Here is a 17,459-nt window from a genome sequence, read left to right as displayed (position 1 = left end):
AGATCATTCACAAAATTAAATATATGTTGAAAACACAGTATTCTCTGTGGATCTGTCTTTTCGTCCAGCAGAAGTATTGTACATATTACATACCGTATTTTCTCGACTATAAGACGGGGAAATTGGGTCCCGATTTTTACCCCAAAAGTAGGGGACCCGTCTTATAAGCGAGTCGATAAAATATTAAAAAAAGATTCAAGTCAAAATCAGTAAAATTTTACATAGGGTATTCGTCTATCCAGTATATCGTCTGCTGATACAAGTATGGGGCAATTAAGTAAACAACAACACGAAATCTCTTCACCGGGCGTGCTCTGACGTCACACAGTGTACCGTTATATCTGCATTTTTTCTCATGGCGCGTGTCAGTATAATTAGTTTGACAGATATATCAAATCAATAAATTGGAATCTTAATATGATGTAGGTACCTAACTGTCAATTGATTAAGCAAACAAATGACAATGCGAAAATGAATCCTTTATGTTCGTCGCCAATCAAGGGACAATATTGCCTAAAGGCAAGCATTATTGCTAAACAAACACCTATTCATGCCTCGGCTTTTCGCAGTTATGTTATTGAAGCCATTTATTTTGCCGAAGAACTTCATTGGTGTCTTCAATAAAAAAAACTAAAACAAACATATGTTGTTATTGATTAATTATTACAATTCCGATAAGTAACGACCTGTCCTGCAAACTTGTGTACTAATTTTTAACCTACCTCCAAATAGAGAGCTCACAGTTGACCGCCATTCTTTGAGTAAAACAAAAACAGTTACCGCGAAAGTCGATAATTGTCCGTTGAGCTTGAACATTTTTACACATTAGGAAGAATTTTAGCATTTTAGATTTGCTTAAAAATTGACCCCGTCTTATAAGCGAGTCGAAACAAAAAGCACCAGATTTCATGGGCAAAGTTAGGGGGCCGTCTTATAAGCGAATCGCCTTATAGTCGAGAAAATACGGTAACATGTAGCTGAATCAGTATGAACAACAGTAATTCCTGTTTAACTGTTGTTAAGATCCTGCATCATTTCACTGAATGAAACACACTACACACTACACTAAGTGAAAACATCCTTCCACTCACCCGAATACTCTGACCCATGAGCAGACCCTGTCTCCGAACCCTCGTTTGACCGTGGCCCTTTCCTTGTTCGGTAAAGGTCAGGTGATGGTGGTCGCCGGTGGGTGAGTCCACCATATGCCAGGGGTTTGCCGTCACCTCCTCCGTTGTGAAGGGTGTTCATGGACACTGGAATGGTAAAATATTTGGTAAGGTAATGTACAATGTACAAAAAAATACTTGATAATTCTATCTTAATCAGCCACATATTAATTCTTTTTTCATATAGTTTATGAGTAATAAGATTGCGCTCAAAAATGCGGCATTCAAACAAAAGTATTTTATACTGAAATGTTATTATTTGCAACTTACATGAAATAACAGTTTAGCGTTTACATTAGGATTACAATGAATTTAGTATTTTTTCAATTCAATGAATTTAGTATTTTTTCAAAATTCTTTATAAGTAATACAACAAGCAAGAGAAATAACTCAATCCAAAATAACGTTTTTCAAGGCAAAGTAAAGACAGATTTAATTTCAATAAAGTCATAGTCATATAAATAGTGAAGTGGAGGCGTAAATGAACAAAATAAACCTCAACAATTGATCATATGGTTTTATCTTTAATTTTTAACAATGGGCCAAAATGCACTGCTACTCATGTTGAAAGTTAACAAAACATGCATGCATCATGCCAGTCGATAAGAACAAGAGATGTTTGTCAAACATTATGCCCCCCCTGAGCGCCATGTTGTCAGGATTATATGGACAATTGAATGAAATATGCATGGACCGAAATGACAGCTGATTTGTTGCTGTTTTAAGATTATGACCATTAAAGTGTGAGGATAAAGTGTGTTATGACCGTCATGACCTTTGACTCTATGAACTCAAAATCCAGAGTCATCAGCTGGTCACCAGAAACCTAAATGTCAAGTTTGAGTGCCATGGGTGCAGGCATTGTCAAGTTATCACAAGACAAGTTTTTTTCGTTCAAGGTCACTGTGACCTTGACCTTTGACCCGATGACCCCTTAAATCATAAGGGGTCATTTACAAGTCAGATGCAACTCCAAGTCAAGTTTGAAGGCCATGGGTTCAGGCATTGTTGAGTTATCACTCGGACAACCTTTTACCATTCAAGATCACTGTGACCTTGACCTTTGGCTCTATGAATCCTAAAATCAATAAGGGTGATCTACTGGTCAGGCTTAACATCCATGTCAAGTTTAATGATCATAGGTTCAGGCATTGTTGAGATATCAGTGGTGGAAGATTTGTTAACTTTTTTGCGTTAAAGGTTACTGTGACACTGACCTTGGCCTGATGACCCCCAAAGTCGATAAGGGTCATCTACTGGTCAGACCCAACCTCCATGTCAAGTTTGATGACCATAGGTCCAAGAATTGTCGAGTTTGCTTTCAAGGTCACTGTGACCTTGACCTTTGACCCCCTAAAATCAATAGGGGTCATCAGCTGGTTAGGCCCAACCTCCATGTCAAGTTTGAGGGCCATGGGTGCAGGCATTGTTGAGTTATCACTTGGACAACCTTTTATTATTCAAGGTCACTGTGACCTTGAACTTTGGCCCAATGACCCCTAAAATTAATAGGGACAATCTCCTGGCCAGGCTCAACCTCCATATCAAGTTTGAGGGCCATGGGTGCAGCCATTGTCAAGTTATCACTCCGATAACCTTTTACCATTCCAGGTCACTGTGACCTTGACCTTTGGCCCAATGACCCCTTAAATCAATAGGGACCATCTTCTGGCCAGGCCCAACCTCCAAGTCAAGTTTGAGGGCCATGGGTGCAGGCATTGTCAAGTTATCACTCGGACAACCTTTTATCATTCCAGGTCACTGTGACCTTGACCTTTGGCCAGATGACCTTGACCTTTGGCCAGATGACCCCCAAAAACCATAGGGGTCATCTCCTGGTCAGGCCAATTCTCCAAATCAAGTTTGAGGGCCATGGGTGCAGGCATTGTTGAGTTATCAATCGGACAAAAGTTTACCATTCAAGGTCACTGTGGCCTTGACCTTTGGCCCAATGACCCCCAAAAACAATAGGAGTCATCTACTGGTCAGGCCCAACCTCCAAGTCAAGTTTGAGGGCCATGGGTGCACTGGTCAGGCCCAACCTCCAAGTCAAGTTTGAGGGCCATGGGTGCAGGCATTGTCACGTTATCACTTGGACAACCTTTTACCATTCAAGTTCACTGTGACCTTGACCTTTGGTCTGATGACCCCCAAAAACAATAGGGGTCATCTACTGGTCAGGCACAACCTCCATGTCAAGTTTGAGGGCCATGGGTGCAGGCATTGTTGAGTTATCACTCGGACAAGCTTTATTTTATTTTACCATTAAAGGTCACTGTGACCTTGACCTTTGACCCGATGACCCCCAAAATCAATAGGGGTCATCTACTGGTCAGGCCCAACCTTCATGTGAAGTTTGATGACCATACGTCCAGGAATTGTTCAGTAATCACTTGGACAAGCTTTGGTCTACCGATGGACCGACCGACCGACCGACATACCGACATGCCTGTGCAAAGCAATATACCCCTCTTCTTCGAAGGGGGGCATAATTAAGAGTATCCATGCTTTTGCAACCTTTCTAAACATTTCAGTCCACAGTCCCAAAGCGCAGTTTTAGATACAGGGTCAATAATGTTATGGAAGTTGAAATAGACCTACATTACGTCCATATTGTACAGTTAACAGCATGTTCTCTTACCTGAAAGTGTTCACCTTTCAATTGTACCAATTAGAAAACAATTAATGGAGTATTAAAAGTAGCATGACTACTCGATATTAATAACAAAGTTCACCTAAAGTTTAAAGACTGTCTCTATTTAAATGCCATGTCTACATGTACATTGTTTTCTGCCATTTGTTTCTTCTTACTGCAATGAATTATAGAAAAAAACTTTTTTAAACCATTTCCAGCTCAGCTGTTAAAATCGTGTCCTGTTATAAAAAAATTGTGCCGGATATACAAAAGTACATGTGGTGTTTTGATTTTTTTTTGTAGCAAATAAAAACTTTAGAAGCCTATTAATTTACCTCCTAAACATGTATTTACCTGCTTTTCGCATGGACTGTTTTTTAGAAGGGGGGGCAAGGGAGTTTCTAGTATTTCGAGGACCTTTGGCTGAAAACAAACCAAAACCGTACATAAACCAAAAAAATAAAAACTAGATCTAGGTGAATGACATACTACCATATTTGCCATAATCCACGTTGTTCAGAACCTTGTTAATTCATGTTAACTTTCAAAGCTTTACATTTCCTCGACACACTTGTGATTGCTGGTATTGTCAGTATTTCTAACAAAATTTGAGACAACTGTTTCAGCCATATTTGTTTATTATATTTAAATATATAAGCACAATTACAAAGATTTTACCATTAAAGATGAACAACAATGCCATTAATCATGTTGTTAACTTTAACAAAGCTCTGAATAATCGGGCTGTGTTCTTCATCAATTTATCATTTTTAAACAAACAAAGACATTGTCATATTTATAAATTTTGTCAATATTTTGCAAACAAGTATTACTGCACATGGATCGAGGCAAGCATGGTAACTAAACACAATGCAAAATAAATGAAAAAATCAAGGTAACTTAAAACAAACAAATAACACAAGTGCATTAAAATAACCACAAAAGATTTACCACAAGCTGAAAATAAATAAGCAAATTATGTTCATTTCAAGCCCGAACTATGACGATTCTCGCTGAAACTACCGGTACATGCAAAAGTCAATAAATGAAATGTTTAAGCCCTCATGTGTAAGTCAGCACTAATGTGGATTGGGGTCAGCATATGAAACAGCAATATCACTGTCCCATCATATCATCATGGAAACTGATTTGAAAATTACTATAACCTCCCTATTCATATGCATTGGTTAACTTTGTAATTTATTAAAAAAAACAACAGTGATTCATTTTTCTCACGCATTTCCAGTCCTTTACTAATTGATTGACCAAACCACCCATTATTCATAAATATGTGCATTCGTGAGATGCACTGTTTTAAAGTTATAGGTCATGTCACCGTGCACAAAGTAATGCTTCTGACTATTTGCTAAGGACCAGTTCCATTGTTGTGAAACATGCGAGACCCGAGAGATGTTCTTGAGAAAATATGAAAATAAATCAAAGAAAAAAATCAAGCATGCAGTTAAACAAAAATTGAGTTTACGTAGGATTGTGCAAACTTTGTAAAACTGACTATGTACTGCAAATACAATATTTGGGAGCAGACCAGTCATAAAAAGATACAGCCTACAACACCAATAATTAAAATAATAAGATATGACCATGGTCTTCATCCAGGCGTTATATAATTTGCATACACAAATAAATGTACAGTGTACATGTATCTGGAAACCAAGCATCTTAATCTAAGACATACTATCATGGCTCTTCTTTCTAGGCAGAGTGAAAAAATCTGAAAATCGGCACAGTTTGACATTAATACTTTTAAAGCAAATAAACATGTACAATTACGAACAATTACGTAAGCATACATCTAAAGCCATTTCATTATTACATAAACTTATTATTCTCAACATCGAAATTTGGTTTGTGACGAAATATGCAAAATAATACAGTAAAGAACAAAAGATATGGATGTCTTTCAAGATCACATAAGAGTGAAATTACAACCTCGGGGGGCCTCGACCAAATATATTTTGGTTGCAAATAAATTTGAAAACAAGCATGACAACAGTATGCCACTACAGTATGCCACTATTAAAGCTCCAAGTTGCCGATAACTTATTGAATTCAAGTAGGTTCTTTGTGTACTAGATCATTTCAGTCAATCAATATCTGCTGTGGAAAGACTTTAAAAAAACAAAAAAACTTGAGGTTTGAAAAAAGGTTTTAAGGAGAATGTCACCATTGAACTATGGTTAAACAATTAATAATATTGTATCAAAATGAGATACAGTATCTATAGGGTTTCTAACAGCTGTAGTTATCAATCCTGAACAATAGAAGCCGATCTATTGGAGTATGAGGAATGTTCAAAGCAATGGTAAAGTGGCTTAGACACCTTTTAAAATTGTTTCCAAAGTCTGTTATATTCATTTCAAGGTTCGATATGTCCTACTGTTTTTGATGCGAAATTCCGAGCAATAAACAACCTTTAAAACTGTACAATAGTCTGAAGTCAAAAGCTTTCAGGATTAACCCCTATTAACTTAAGAATCTCTGTACCAACCACCTATGGTCATAGCTCAAGTGCTCACTTCAGAAACAGAAAGCCTAAAAGCCAAGACATACAGGATGAACTCCTCTAATCTTACAGGATATTTTTTTAAAAGAGCATATTGTGACACTACACACACACAGTAAAACACCCACAATGTGACCAGCGACTTACATGATGTAGCATTCGACGATTGACCAGCAGGTTCAACGCTGGCACGAGATGACAGGTCCTCTGTACTACTAGCTCCGCCTATGTATACGAGCAAGAAGCGTGTAAGCATGGAATATCTAGCATGAACAAGAGCACCGCGGGTGAAGGCCAATGCATGTCAGTTTTTTCTTGGGTTAACCAAGAGGCATAACTATTCAATAATTTAAGCCAAAGTAATGGAACTTAATCTTAAATGGGCATATTGTATCTGGAAACACGTTTACAATGCTTGACCAGACCAGTTAAGTAAAGAAATGTCTCAAACCATATCTGACATACTACAATGTGTTATAATGATAGACTTAGCTAGCATTGCTTAAACAACAAGAGATGTTTGTCAAACATTATGCCCCCCCTGAGCGCCATGTTGACAGGATTATATGGACAATTGAATGAAATATGCATGGACCGAAATGACAGCTGATTGGTTGCCGTTAAGACAGTTTTAAGATTATGACCATTAAAGTGTGAGGATAGAGTGTGTTATGACCATGACCTTTGACTCTATGAACTCAAAATCCAGAGTCATCAGCTGGTCACCAGAAACCTAAATGTCAAGTTTGAGGGCCATGGGTGCAGGCATTGTCAAGTTATCACTCAGACAACCTTTTATCATTCAAGGTCACTGTGACCTTGACGTTTGGCCCAGTGACCCGTAAAATCAATAGGGACCATCTTCTGGCCAGGCCCAACCTCCATGTCAAGTTTGAGGGCCATGGGTACAGGCATTGTCGAGTTATCACTCGGATAACCTTTTACTATTCCAGGTCACTGTGACCTTGACCTTTGGCCCAATGACCCCTAAAATCAATAGGGAACATCTTCTTGCCAGGCCCAACCTCCAAGTCAAGTTTGAGGGACATGGGTGCAGGCATTGTCGAGTTATCACTCTGACAACCTTTTACCATTCCAGGTCACTGTGACATTGACCTTTGGCCTGATGACCCCCCAAAACATAAGGGGTCATGTACTGGTCAGGCCCAATCTCCAAGTCAAGTTTGAGGGCCATGGGTGGAGGCATTGTCAAGATATCACACGGAAAACCTCTAACCATTCAAGGTGACTGTGACTTTGACCATTGGCCAGATGACCCCAAAAAACAATAGGGGTCATGTACTGGTCAGGCCCAATCTCCAAGTCAAGTTTGGGGGCCATGGGTGCAGGCATTGTCAAGTTATCACACGGAAAACCTCTAACCATTCAAGGTGACTGTGACCTTGACCTTTGGCCCGATGACCCCCCAAAACAATAAGGGTTTTCTACTGGTCAGGCCCAACCTCCAATTCAATTTTGAGGACCATGGGTGCAGGCATTGTCGAGTTATCACTCGGACAACCTTTTACCATTCAAGGTCACTGTGACCTTGACCTTTGGCCCGATGACCCCAAAAACAATAGGGGTCATCTACTGGCCAGGCCCAACCTCCAATTCAATTATGCGGGCCATGGGTGCAGGCATTGTTGAGTTATCACTCGGACAACCTTTTACCATACAAGGTCACTGTGACCTTGACCTTTGGCCCGATGACCCCCCAAAACAATAGGGGTCATCTACTGGTCAGGCCCAACCTCCAATTCAATTATGCGGGCCATGGGTGCAGGCATTGTTGAGTTATCACTCGGACAACCTTTTACCATACAAGGTCACTGTGACCTTGACCTTTGGCCCGATGACCCCCAAAAACAATAGGGGTCATCTACTGGTCAGGCCCAACCTCTAATTCAATTATGCGGGCCATGGGTGCAGGCATTGTTGATTTATCACTCGGACAACCTTTCACCATTCAAGGTCACTGTGAACTTGACCTTTGACCAGATGAGCCCCAAAAACTTTAGGGGTCAGCTACTAGTCAGGCCCAACCTCCAAGTCAAGTTTGAGGGCCATGGGTGCAGGCATCGTCACGTTATCACTTGGACAACCTTTTATCATTCAAGGTCACTGTGACCTTGACCTTTGGCCTGATGACCCCCAAAAACAATAGGGGTCATCTACTGGTCAGGCCCAATTTCCATGTCAAGTTTGAGGCCATGGGTGCAGGCATTGTTGAGTTATCACTCGGACAAGCTTTAAAATTATTTTACCATTAAAGGTCACTGTGACCTTGACCTTTGACCTGATGACACCAAAAATCAATAGGGGTCATCTACTGGTCAGGCCCAACCTTCATGTGAAGTTTGATGACCATACGTCCAGGAATTGTTGAGTGATCACTCGGACAAGCTTTGGTCTACCGACGGACCGACCGACCGACATACCGACATGCCTGTGCAAAGCAATATACCCCTCTTCTTCGAAGGGGGGCATAATAACAAGAGTTATTATAGCTGGCAGCTAGCAACTATATCTGTCAGAGGATGGATTGTGTAGAAAACTGAATATCAGCTTCTACAGATCAACCATTTCCCTTTGGTTAAAGTCCTCACAAAATTACATTGTCAAGCACTATATCATTGCCAGATACAATATACAGAAATCTGTTCCCATAAACAATTTTTAAGCAGTTAAATATTAGCTCACTGCAACTTTGGTGGGGCTTCCTTACTTAAGTTTTAACACTAAAACTGCATTAAGCACTAGTTTTGTTCATCATGCAAGCCCCTACAAACTACCAACCTTCAGTAAAGTCTGGCCCGCCCTTGACAAACATGGACTTGGGCCTTGGTTTCTGTTTGGTGCGGGGCTTTACGGAATCATCGTCCTCTTCTTTCTTACTAATGTACTGTTGGAATATCGCCTCTCGTCGGGCCTTATCCGACGACTTACGGCGCTCACTCTCGTCCTGCTTCATCCTGGGAAAAGTATGTTTTCATCTGTATTGATCATATATGTTTTTCATTAGTTTTGATCAATTATATCTAACTGTTGTGCTGATCAGCAAATACAGGGTTTTGTGAAAAGCGTCTAAAAAATAAATTAGCAAAAAAGCAAAACATATAAACAATGTTACTTTTTAATATATGTCTAAAAAGAAATCTGGATACTAAAAGACTAAAAATAGTAGGTTTTTTTAAAAGTGCACTTATTATGACAATAATATTGTTGAAATTGTGTCCCAGTCCTGTGTGCGCTGATGTTTGATTTGGATGTGAGAATTGGCAAACATTTCAATATACTGAAAAAAATCAAAATTGACAAGCATAAGTCCAATCAAGCCCCAAAATATTAAATATCTTAAATAAGGAATTGGTCCATTGGAAACCTGGAGGACAGGCATAAATCTGTGCATCAAGCAGCACAGCCTCCCCCCTGGGATGTGGAGACTAAATTATTTATCTAAACCAAGCGTCAGTTGTAATTACAAATCAAACTTTTCAAGCAGGAAAAAGGAGAATGCCTAATTAAAAAAAATAAAATCTGCTGTACAATATTAAAATGTCTACACAAAAATACTTACTCCTCTATTCACTTGGTAAATATGATCCTTTTGGTATGGACTTTTTCTAAGGCATTTATAACAATACTCACTGTTCTGCCTCCCTACGTCGTGCGGCCTCCTGCTCTAATCGTAGCCTCTTCTTCTCAGCCTCCTCTTGACGTTTTAGCCTCATTTTTTCTAATTTTTCTTTACGTCGCTGCATCTCCTCCTCAGCACTCTGACAAAGTATGCAAATATAGCATATTATGTGGAATACAAATTGCAGAAAAATCATGTCTCCTATAACTGATAAATCAACAATTTTGCATACATGCCATATCCCCCGGCGGGGAAAAAATACCCCGGAATTTCGATCCATCCCCCGGTCTCCCGGCGGGAGATAAAAATCCCCCGGAATTTTTTACAACAAGTGATCAATTAATTTGTAGTAATTATCAAAGGCAAAGAAATATTACTCTTATGGAAGGAAGAAATTAATAATATTTATTCTATTCTCTTATTGTCTGAAAGTCATCAAAGCTGATAGAATAAAGCACAATTTTTTAAAAGACTTTGGAGGAAGGTAAATTTAATTTAATTGTCTTGAAAACATATTTTTTCAATGACATATTTTGTTCTTCAAGTGCATTACAGTATGACATGACAGTGTATCATAAAAATATGATAAATCATGACATGAAATAATTCTGTATAATGAAAAAGTTTAGAGGTTTTCAAAGCAAACTATATGTGAATACCTTTTTTCATACTTGCGTCTAAAAATACTTTAAAATTTCGCCTACTTAGACCTGCTAAAAAAATCCCCTTGAATACAACCAAAATCCCCCTGAATTTTCAGCCTTTTGAACAAATCCCCCTGAATGGTCTTCAGAAAATATGGCATGTATAATTTTGTAAAACATTTTTCTAGCAAGAACCATTGAATAATTCTTTTTTAGAGATCCAGGAAAAAACACAATTAAAAATTTCAACATAATCATTAGCAGTACTGACCTGATCCAGCGTACTCTCATCCTGGCCAATCACAAACCCCACCGCTGATGTGTCAGATTGATGACTGGTATCCGCAACAGGCTCCTGTACACTAGTATCACCCCCTGGGGCCTTTGCAGCAGGGGAAACATCTTGACCCCTGCTCATGTCCTGGGCAAAGTCAGCTATCACAGAGGAGCCATACTTGTTTGTATCTGTTTTATTACTAGTCTCCACACTTTCTGATGTCTTATTGGAAGAATCTGATTTATCACTTGAAAAGGAGTCATTTTTTGCTCTTCTATCACTTAGCTGTGGTTTTGCCTTCATTCTTCTTGGTGAACCTTCATTCATTGACACAAAGAATCCATTCTGATCTGCTTCAGTATTATCATTAGTCATTTGCCTGTCACTTTTTGGAACATAAGGTTGACTTACTTCAGCAGTAGACCCTAGTGAATCAGTCGTAACATTTGGCTGTCCTCTGGACTGGTTAACTTGACTAGATCCAGTCTGGACTGGTTGCATTGGCAAAGACTCTATACCAGTCTGTAGCACCTGCTGTTGCTGGGGAGGGTATGAAGCAGGCAGGAAGTTGGCTGGGTGGGAGCTGGGAGGGGTGTAAGCCACATGTTGATGGGCGGAGGTGGTGTAGGTGGCGGCTAGGGGCTGCACAGGCTGAAAATGTGTTGTAGGGGAGGAGTAGACAGTGGAGTAAGGTATTGGTTGCTGTGACTGGGGGGAAACTATGTGCTGTGCCCCGGGGTAGGGCTGACCTGGATGGCCTTGGTACATGGAATGGACCCCTGGAGAATACATCTGGGGTGGGCTGTGTTGATACTGGGGCATGCCCCCAGGGCCCATGATATAGCTGCCATACTGCTGGGCTGTGGGCGGCATGCCCGCCTGCCCGGGTGAGGGAATGTACTGACTGGGGCTACCATAGACAGGACCTGTCAGTCCTGCCACTGAGGCCGGGTGCTGCATCATAAATGGCTGGTTGGACAAGTGACCATGACCTTGAGGAAAGTTGTTCAAAGGTCGAGGCAAGGTGCTGGAGTTGTAGTGACCAATCTGTTCATTCTCTTGCTGGACCTGCCTAGGCTCTGATGAACTGCGGGCTTGACCCAGGTTATTTGTGGGCTGTAAACTACGTGACCTCTCATCTTGACCCTGACCTTCACCTTCTGAGCTATCCCTTTCAGGCATGGTCTTCTGTCTGACATCCAGCATATTTGGCGGAGACTTTGACCTTGACCTCTGGTCCTTGGCCGCCTCAGACCTCTGCTTGATTTGCTTCAGAGAAAGTTTCATAATTTCTCCTTGCAGGTCAGTTAAGCTCTGATTCAGCTTATCTATTGAATGATTGTACTCATCATAAGAGCCACTCCTCTGTACTCGTGGACAAGGTTCTTTGCGGGCCTCAGGCCTTGGGCTTCTCTCTACTGACACACTCCTTCGCTCGACATCTTCGCCTCTTGGCATTTGCTCAGGGACAGCTCTAGATAGCTGAAGTTCAGCTGACGCTGGCACAAATGGTTGAGATACTGGTTGTTGTTGACTAGAAACTGATCGCTCTTTAGAACCACTCCGTCTATCAAAACCTCTGCTAGGGCTTTCCCTATGAGGAGATTCAATATCTTGAGGAGATCTAAAACTCTCTGCAAGGGAACTAACTCTTTCAACAGAGGTGCTTCTCCGATCAAACACAGGTCGTCTCCCCTGGCTACTTTGGCTACCCTGGCTTTCTTGGGAGCTCTGCATTTCATCATCTCTATTAAAGTATACACCATTACTTGATTGGCTTTGCTCAGGACTTTCACATTCACTGCGGTCCATAGCTTTAGCCCCTAGAGGGTCAGCCTCATTGAACCAGTTTTTGCGTACATTTTCTATTGTCTTCTGGATGTCCCCTCTGTGTCTGGGAGATTGCTGGTGTGCAGGGGAGATCAGCTGGGGAGACATATTAGCTGGTGCTAGTGGCAGCTGAGGGTCAGAAAGTGTCATTCTAGCTGGTGGAGCACCATTTTCTACATGATTGCTCTCTGTTGCCTCAGAGTCATCTTTCGGTTTCGCAACAACATGAAGGAAAGCAGCCTTCCCTAGCCTCTGTCGCATTTTCTGCTGTTGAATCTCCTGGGTGTGTTTCTTCCTTTCAATGGCCTTCCTTTTCTCTTCGAGCTTCATCTTTATCTTAATTAGCTCCTGACTTACGGCCCCATTTTCTGCAGAACTGTCTCCCGTTGCTTCAGACTGACTTAACTCTTGCCTGTCTCCAGACCCACTGCCAAGAGGAGACTTCTTTTCCTGTGCTTTCCTCTGAAAAGCATCTCGCAATGATGTTGGCCGTCCCTTGCTTTCGTCTTGCCCATGTTGCATGTAAACAAATCCAGAGTTATCAATCTGTCCCAACTGTTTCATATGTTTAATCTGAGAAAATGATGTGGCCTGGCCTTTAGGCCCAGTTTGGATACCAGTCTCCCTCGGTACCCTTGACATTATTACTGGCTTCTGAATTATAAACCTGCTTGGATCTGACAAAGCGTTCTCATCGATTCTACCAATGTCATTGTTATTAATTATTTTGTTCAGGCTCTCCCTAGTCTTATGGTCAGCATGTATTTTGTGAGACTCATGGTCCGAAAAATCCCCAGAACTTTTACTACTGGCCACACTGCCCTCCCGCGACAGTCGTCGATGAGGGGAAGTCTCGGTCTCATCTATAATGGGTATACCAGCAGCCCGCGCTGCCTCAGGAGTGTCACAGTTGTTAACAACGTAACTCTCGGCCACTGTAATATCACTACGGTGAGTGGGTATATTATCTTCAGACTCTGTTACACTTCCTCTCACAAAGAATGCCTCAAACTTCTTGTTGTCTGGATGATCACTGGCATGTGGCAGTTGATAACCACCTTCTGCTTGCGTACTTTGTGTATAAGGAGAAAGATTAAAATCCACAGACAAGTTCTGAGATTCATTTGTGGGAGTCACAGTTTGTTCAATATCACATGATTGAGAATTGTTTATAATGGCTAAATGAGGATCAATGTTCACTTTTTTCTTCACTTTAGGAGGCGAAGGTGTTTTTCTTTTAGGCGTTTCATCTCTTTCTTCCTCTTTCGAGTGATTATTCCCTTTCTCCTTTGCTGGTTTTAACCTTGCAGGAAGTAGAGGTTCTAAATTTCCTCCAATTAAAGAGTTCACATTGGGTTCTACAGAGTCACCTCTCTGTGAATACTCTCCATGTCTGGAGGTACAAGAGTTCACACTCTCTAGCTCTAAATCCTCTGGTACTGGAGTCTGATTTTGAGTAGGAAATGGTGTGCCTTTTTTGTTCATAAGGCTAAAACTGATAACGTTATTGCCCTGACCATCACCATCTTGCTGTGAAGTAGGGTGATCAAATTGTGACCGGTCAGTCCGCGGGGTCGCTCCAAGATCGCCAAGGTCAATACTTGTACTGGAGAAGCTGGCACCAAGGTCGGAGTCTATACTGACGTTGGCCAGCAGGTTAATGCCAGCATGGCTGAGGGAAACACTGGGCATGCCTGTCTGACCATGCCTGGAAATAAAGAGGGGGTGGTTAATAGGTGGCATGTGTATTAAGTGAGGAAGGAAACATTCAAGGTTCTAATTGTCCCATACAACTTGAGAGAAGAAATCATAAAACCAATCAATGACTCAGTGCAAAGAATAAAGTCCCACTGAATAAATTAACTTTTGATGCCTCAACATACCCATTCTTTAAATTACTGCAGAAAAAGCAACTTTTTTTAAGTGATTAAATTCTAAAACAAAAGCTGTCACAGTATGTGACGGATGCTCCCTAATGTGACATTGACCTATGAACAAGGTCAGTGCACGTGACACGTCGTCTTGGTATGTCGAACACATGTGGCAAGTTATTTTAAAATCTGTCCAAACAAGAAAAATTACAGCCCGTACACGACAACCTATACTCTGTCCTTAAATGCAGCATTCAATTGTGAATAAACACCTAAGTGTGACCTTGACATGAGAGGTAGGGACACGGGTCTTGCACGAGACATGTCTTCTTGGTATGTCACACACATGTGGCAAGGTATTTTAATATCTGTCCATACAAGAGAAAGTTACACCCCTGACACCACAACCTAAACTATATATCCTAATATGCAGCATTCCAAGCATTACAAGAGAAAGTAACAGCCCGGACACAGACACGACAACCTATGCTCTATGTCCTTATACATTTACATGTATTGCACCTACCCTTTCTCCGGCCAGGCAACTATAGACTCCCGGGGTGGGGCTGGACGTCTCAGGTCATGTGATGTCAGGGAATTGGCTCTTTGGACACTGGCTTGTGGCTCTGGAAGACCATATTAATATACTTCACTTGGCAAAAAATTAAAAGCACAACTCTTTTTGGTGGCATAGACTTTAAACTGCACTCTCACAGATTGACTGTTTTGCCAACTGTTTATTTTTTGTCTTGGAATGAGCCAAACTTTGCATAAATGACTGGAAACCAGTTATACAAGACTGCTGACAAAAGATCAGATCGCAGTTAATCATATTTATGTTCAAAAATTGCTATTCTTATGAATTAAAGCGTAACTAATGCTTTAAGAAAAAATGAGTTTAACTAATATGACTTATCTAGTTATCTTATATGACTGAATTGAAGGCATTGATACCAAAAACAGCTGATTCTAAGGAAAAAACTAAAAAATGTCAAAACTGTCAATCTGTGAGAGTGCAGCTTTAAAGAGTATCGTCAAAATACATTCAATATGCATTTGCATTGGTCTGAAAGAGTAACATGTATAAATACATTTTAAATACATTGTATAAACCACCAACATTATAATATATGTTCTAAAGGTCTTCAGTGAGATTTTCTGATTAGCAACAGCTGTCCCTAAGACTATTACACAGCTTTGTCTCTGATATAACCTATTTATGAAATATGTGTGTTACATGCACACAGGACAGTAAATACAAATCAATAAAACCAATAGCAGTGCTCCAGCCAGGATTTGAAAAGGGCAGAGTGCTAGGTCAGAAAGAACACTTTTGATATGCAATGAAGTAGCATTCAAGGGGCACTTGCAAGGGCCAATGTTCAATTCTCATGGTGTATGTGTTGTAACTGCTTTCAATAATAATAGTTTGTTATGAATACCTGAGCTGTTTCTTTACTTTAGTTTCAAAATTATGTATATTTATTATTTTTATACTTATTTCTGAAAATTGACTCGGTCAAACAAAAAGGCACATCAAGGTGTGGTTAAAAGGCAGCAGAAAAAGGCAGCGAAGTGCACCACTCTGCCTTTTAGGCCTAGCTGGATTTTTCTAACTAAGGATTTGCTGTATGACTTGTTTCAAGTCAAAAACAGGGGCCGTAACTTGTATTGAGGATCATATAGAGTTAAAGTCAATCAGGAACAATAACTTGTACTGAAAGGCATGTCGATTTGTCATTAATTATCAAGTCAACTGAATAAACAGGTTTTGACATTATGACAAAAATCCAACCTTCCCAAAACTCATTTTTCTTTGAATATTCAAGTTAAACACAGATTATCAACTCATTTGAATTAAAACTTTCTCTCATTACCAGTGAGGTGGTTGCCATCTCTGCCATGTGTCTCGTGTCGTTTATGCAGCAGGGGCCCCGCCCTGTGAGGGGGAGGGGCTGACGAAGACGGGGACATCTTGTTTAGGTCAGGGGTGCTACTAGCCCGGAGCTCACTGTCCCCTCGTACACGCTGGAAACTGGCCTTTGTCACGTTACTCACGCTGGGAACATTGGCCACGCGGGGGACAGATGACGACTGGGGACGAGTGATATTTTCTGAAATGACAAATTGTTAAAATGAACTCTGAATACTGAAATGTTAGAAAAGCCCAGGCAGACTGAGGAAATTTTAATTTTTGCAAAGTAACTTCAGTTTTTTTTACAGTATATACAAAACATGGCTAACATTGGAGATGACCAGTTATACATACAGCAAACACATTGGTTGTGGAAAAAAGCAACATCACCAACACTTCAGTCAAATGTTTAGAGGATTTGTGTCTTGAGAGTGATTTTGAAGTCAATCATATCATTTACTGAAGACACGAGCAAAAACAATAGATAGAAGAGAAATGAAATTTGGAAAATATTACTATTTAGGATTTTATTAATATGACCTATATTTTTTCACATATATATATATTACATTGTTATAAGAAGTACACTTTTTGAAAAAAATATGAACAGTATAATTATCTGAATTATGTGGGTTCCAAAAACAAAACATATATTACTAAACAATAAAGAGACAATTTAAAAACAACATACCGGTACTATATACACTGACCAGATGAGAGAGAAGGAAAAATGTAAAGAATTATTTATTTCACGAGGTATTCATAAATATAAACAGGCAACATTCCAGTATCATTCAATTTCATTATGAAATATCTCTATGAAAGAATGACTTTTGTCATCAATTTAGATTGCTCAAAAGTAGATTAGCTTAATTTAAGACTTTCTTTCAAACCATTTCTTCATTGAACAATAGATCTTCTCGTACAAAGAAACTCTTCTAAAAGGTCTTCTAA

At 40.2% G+C, this 17,459-nt stretch overlaps 1 protein-coding gene across 8 annotated transcripts in view; it reads right to left on the bottom strand.

Moving 5' to 3' along the window:
• LOC128205780 (calmodulin-regulated spectrin-associated protein 1-like) overlaps positions 1–17,459 on the bottom strand; it is a 32,360-nt gene that overhangs the window by 6,795 nt on the left and 8,106 nt on the right. The window contains exons 9-17 of one of the 8 annotated variants that reach the window (XM_052907727.1): positions 16,468–16,704; positions 15,117–15,216; positions 10,884–14,427; positions 9,980–10,107; positions 9,128–9,303; positions 6,476–6,553; positions 4,159–4,227; positions 3,811–3,824; positions 1,117–1,256 (exon numbers count right to left, since the gene is read on the bottom strand). In XM_052907727.1, the coding sequence (XP_052763687.1) occupies positions 1,248–1,256; positions 3,811–3,824; positions 4,159–4,227; positions 6,476–6,553; positions 9,128–9,303; positions 9,980–10,107; positions 10,884–14,427; positions 15,117–15,216; positions 16,468–16,704 (4,355 nt within the window). In that variant the 3' untranslated portion in view covers positions 1,117–1,247. Of the gene's footprint in view, positions 1–1,091; positions 1,257–3,772; positions 3,825–4,158; positions 4,228–5,500; positions 5,537–6,475; positions 6,554–9,127; positions 9,304–9,979; positions 10,108–10,883; positions 14,428–15,116; positions 15,217–16,467; positions 16,705–17,459 lie in introns of those variants that run through there. The other 7 variants (XM_052907722.1, XM_052907721.1, XM_052907728.1 and 4 more) reach the window with 7 other exon arrangements.

Source organism: Mya arenaria, chromosome 10, assembly GCF_026914265.1.
Source record: "Mya arenaria isolate MELC-2E11 chromosome 10, ASM2691426v1".
NCBI classification, from domain to species: Eukaryota; Metazoa; Mollusca; class Bivalvia; order Myida; family Myidae; genus Mya; species Mya arenaria.
The sequence above is the reverse complement of the archived record's forward strand: the minus strand, read 5'-3'. Positions and strand labels throughout refer to the sequence as shown.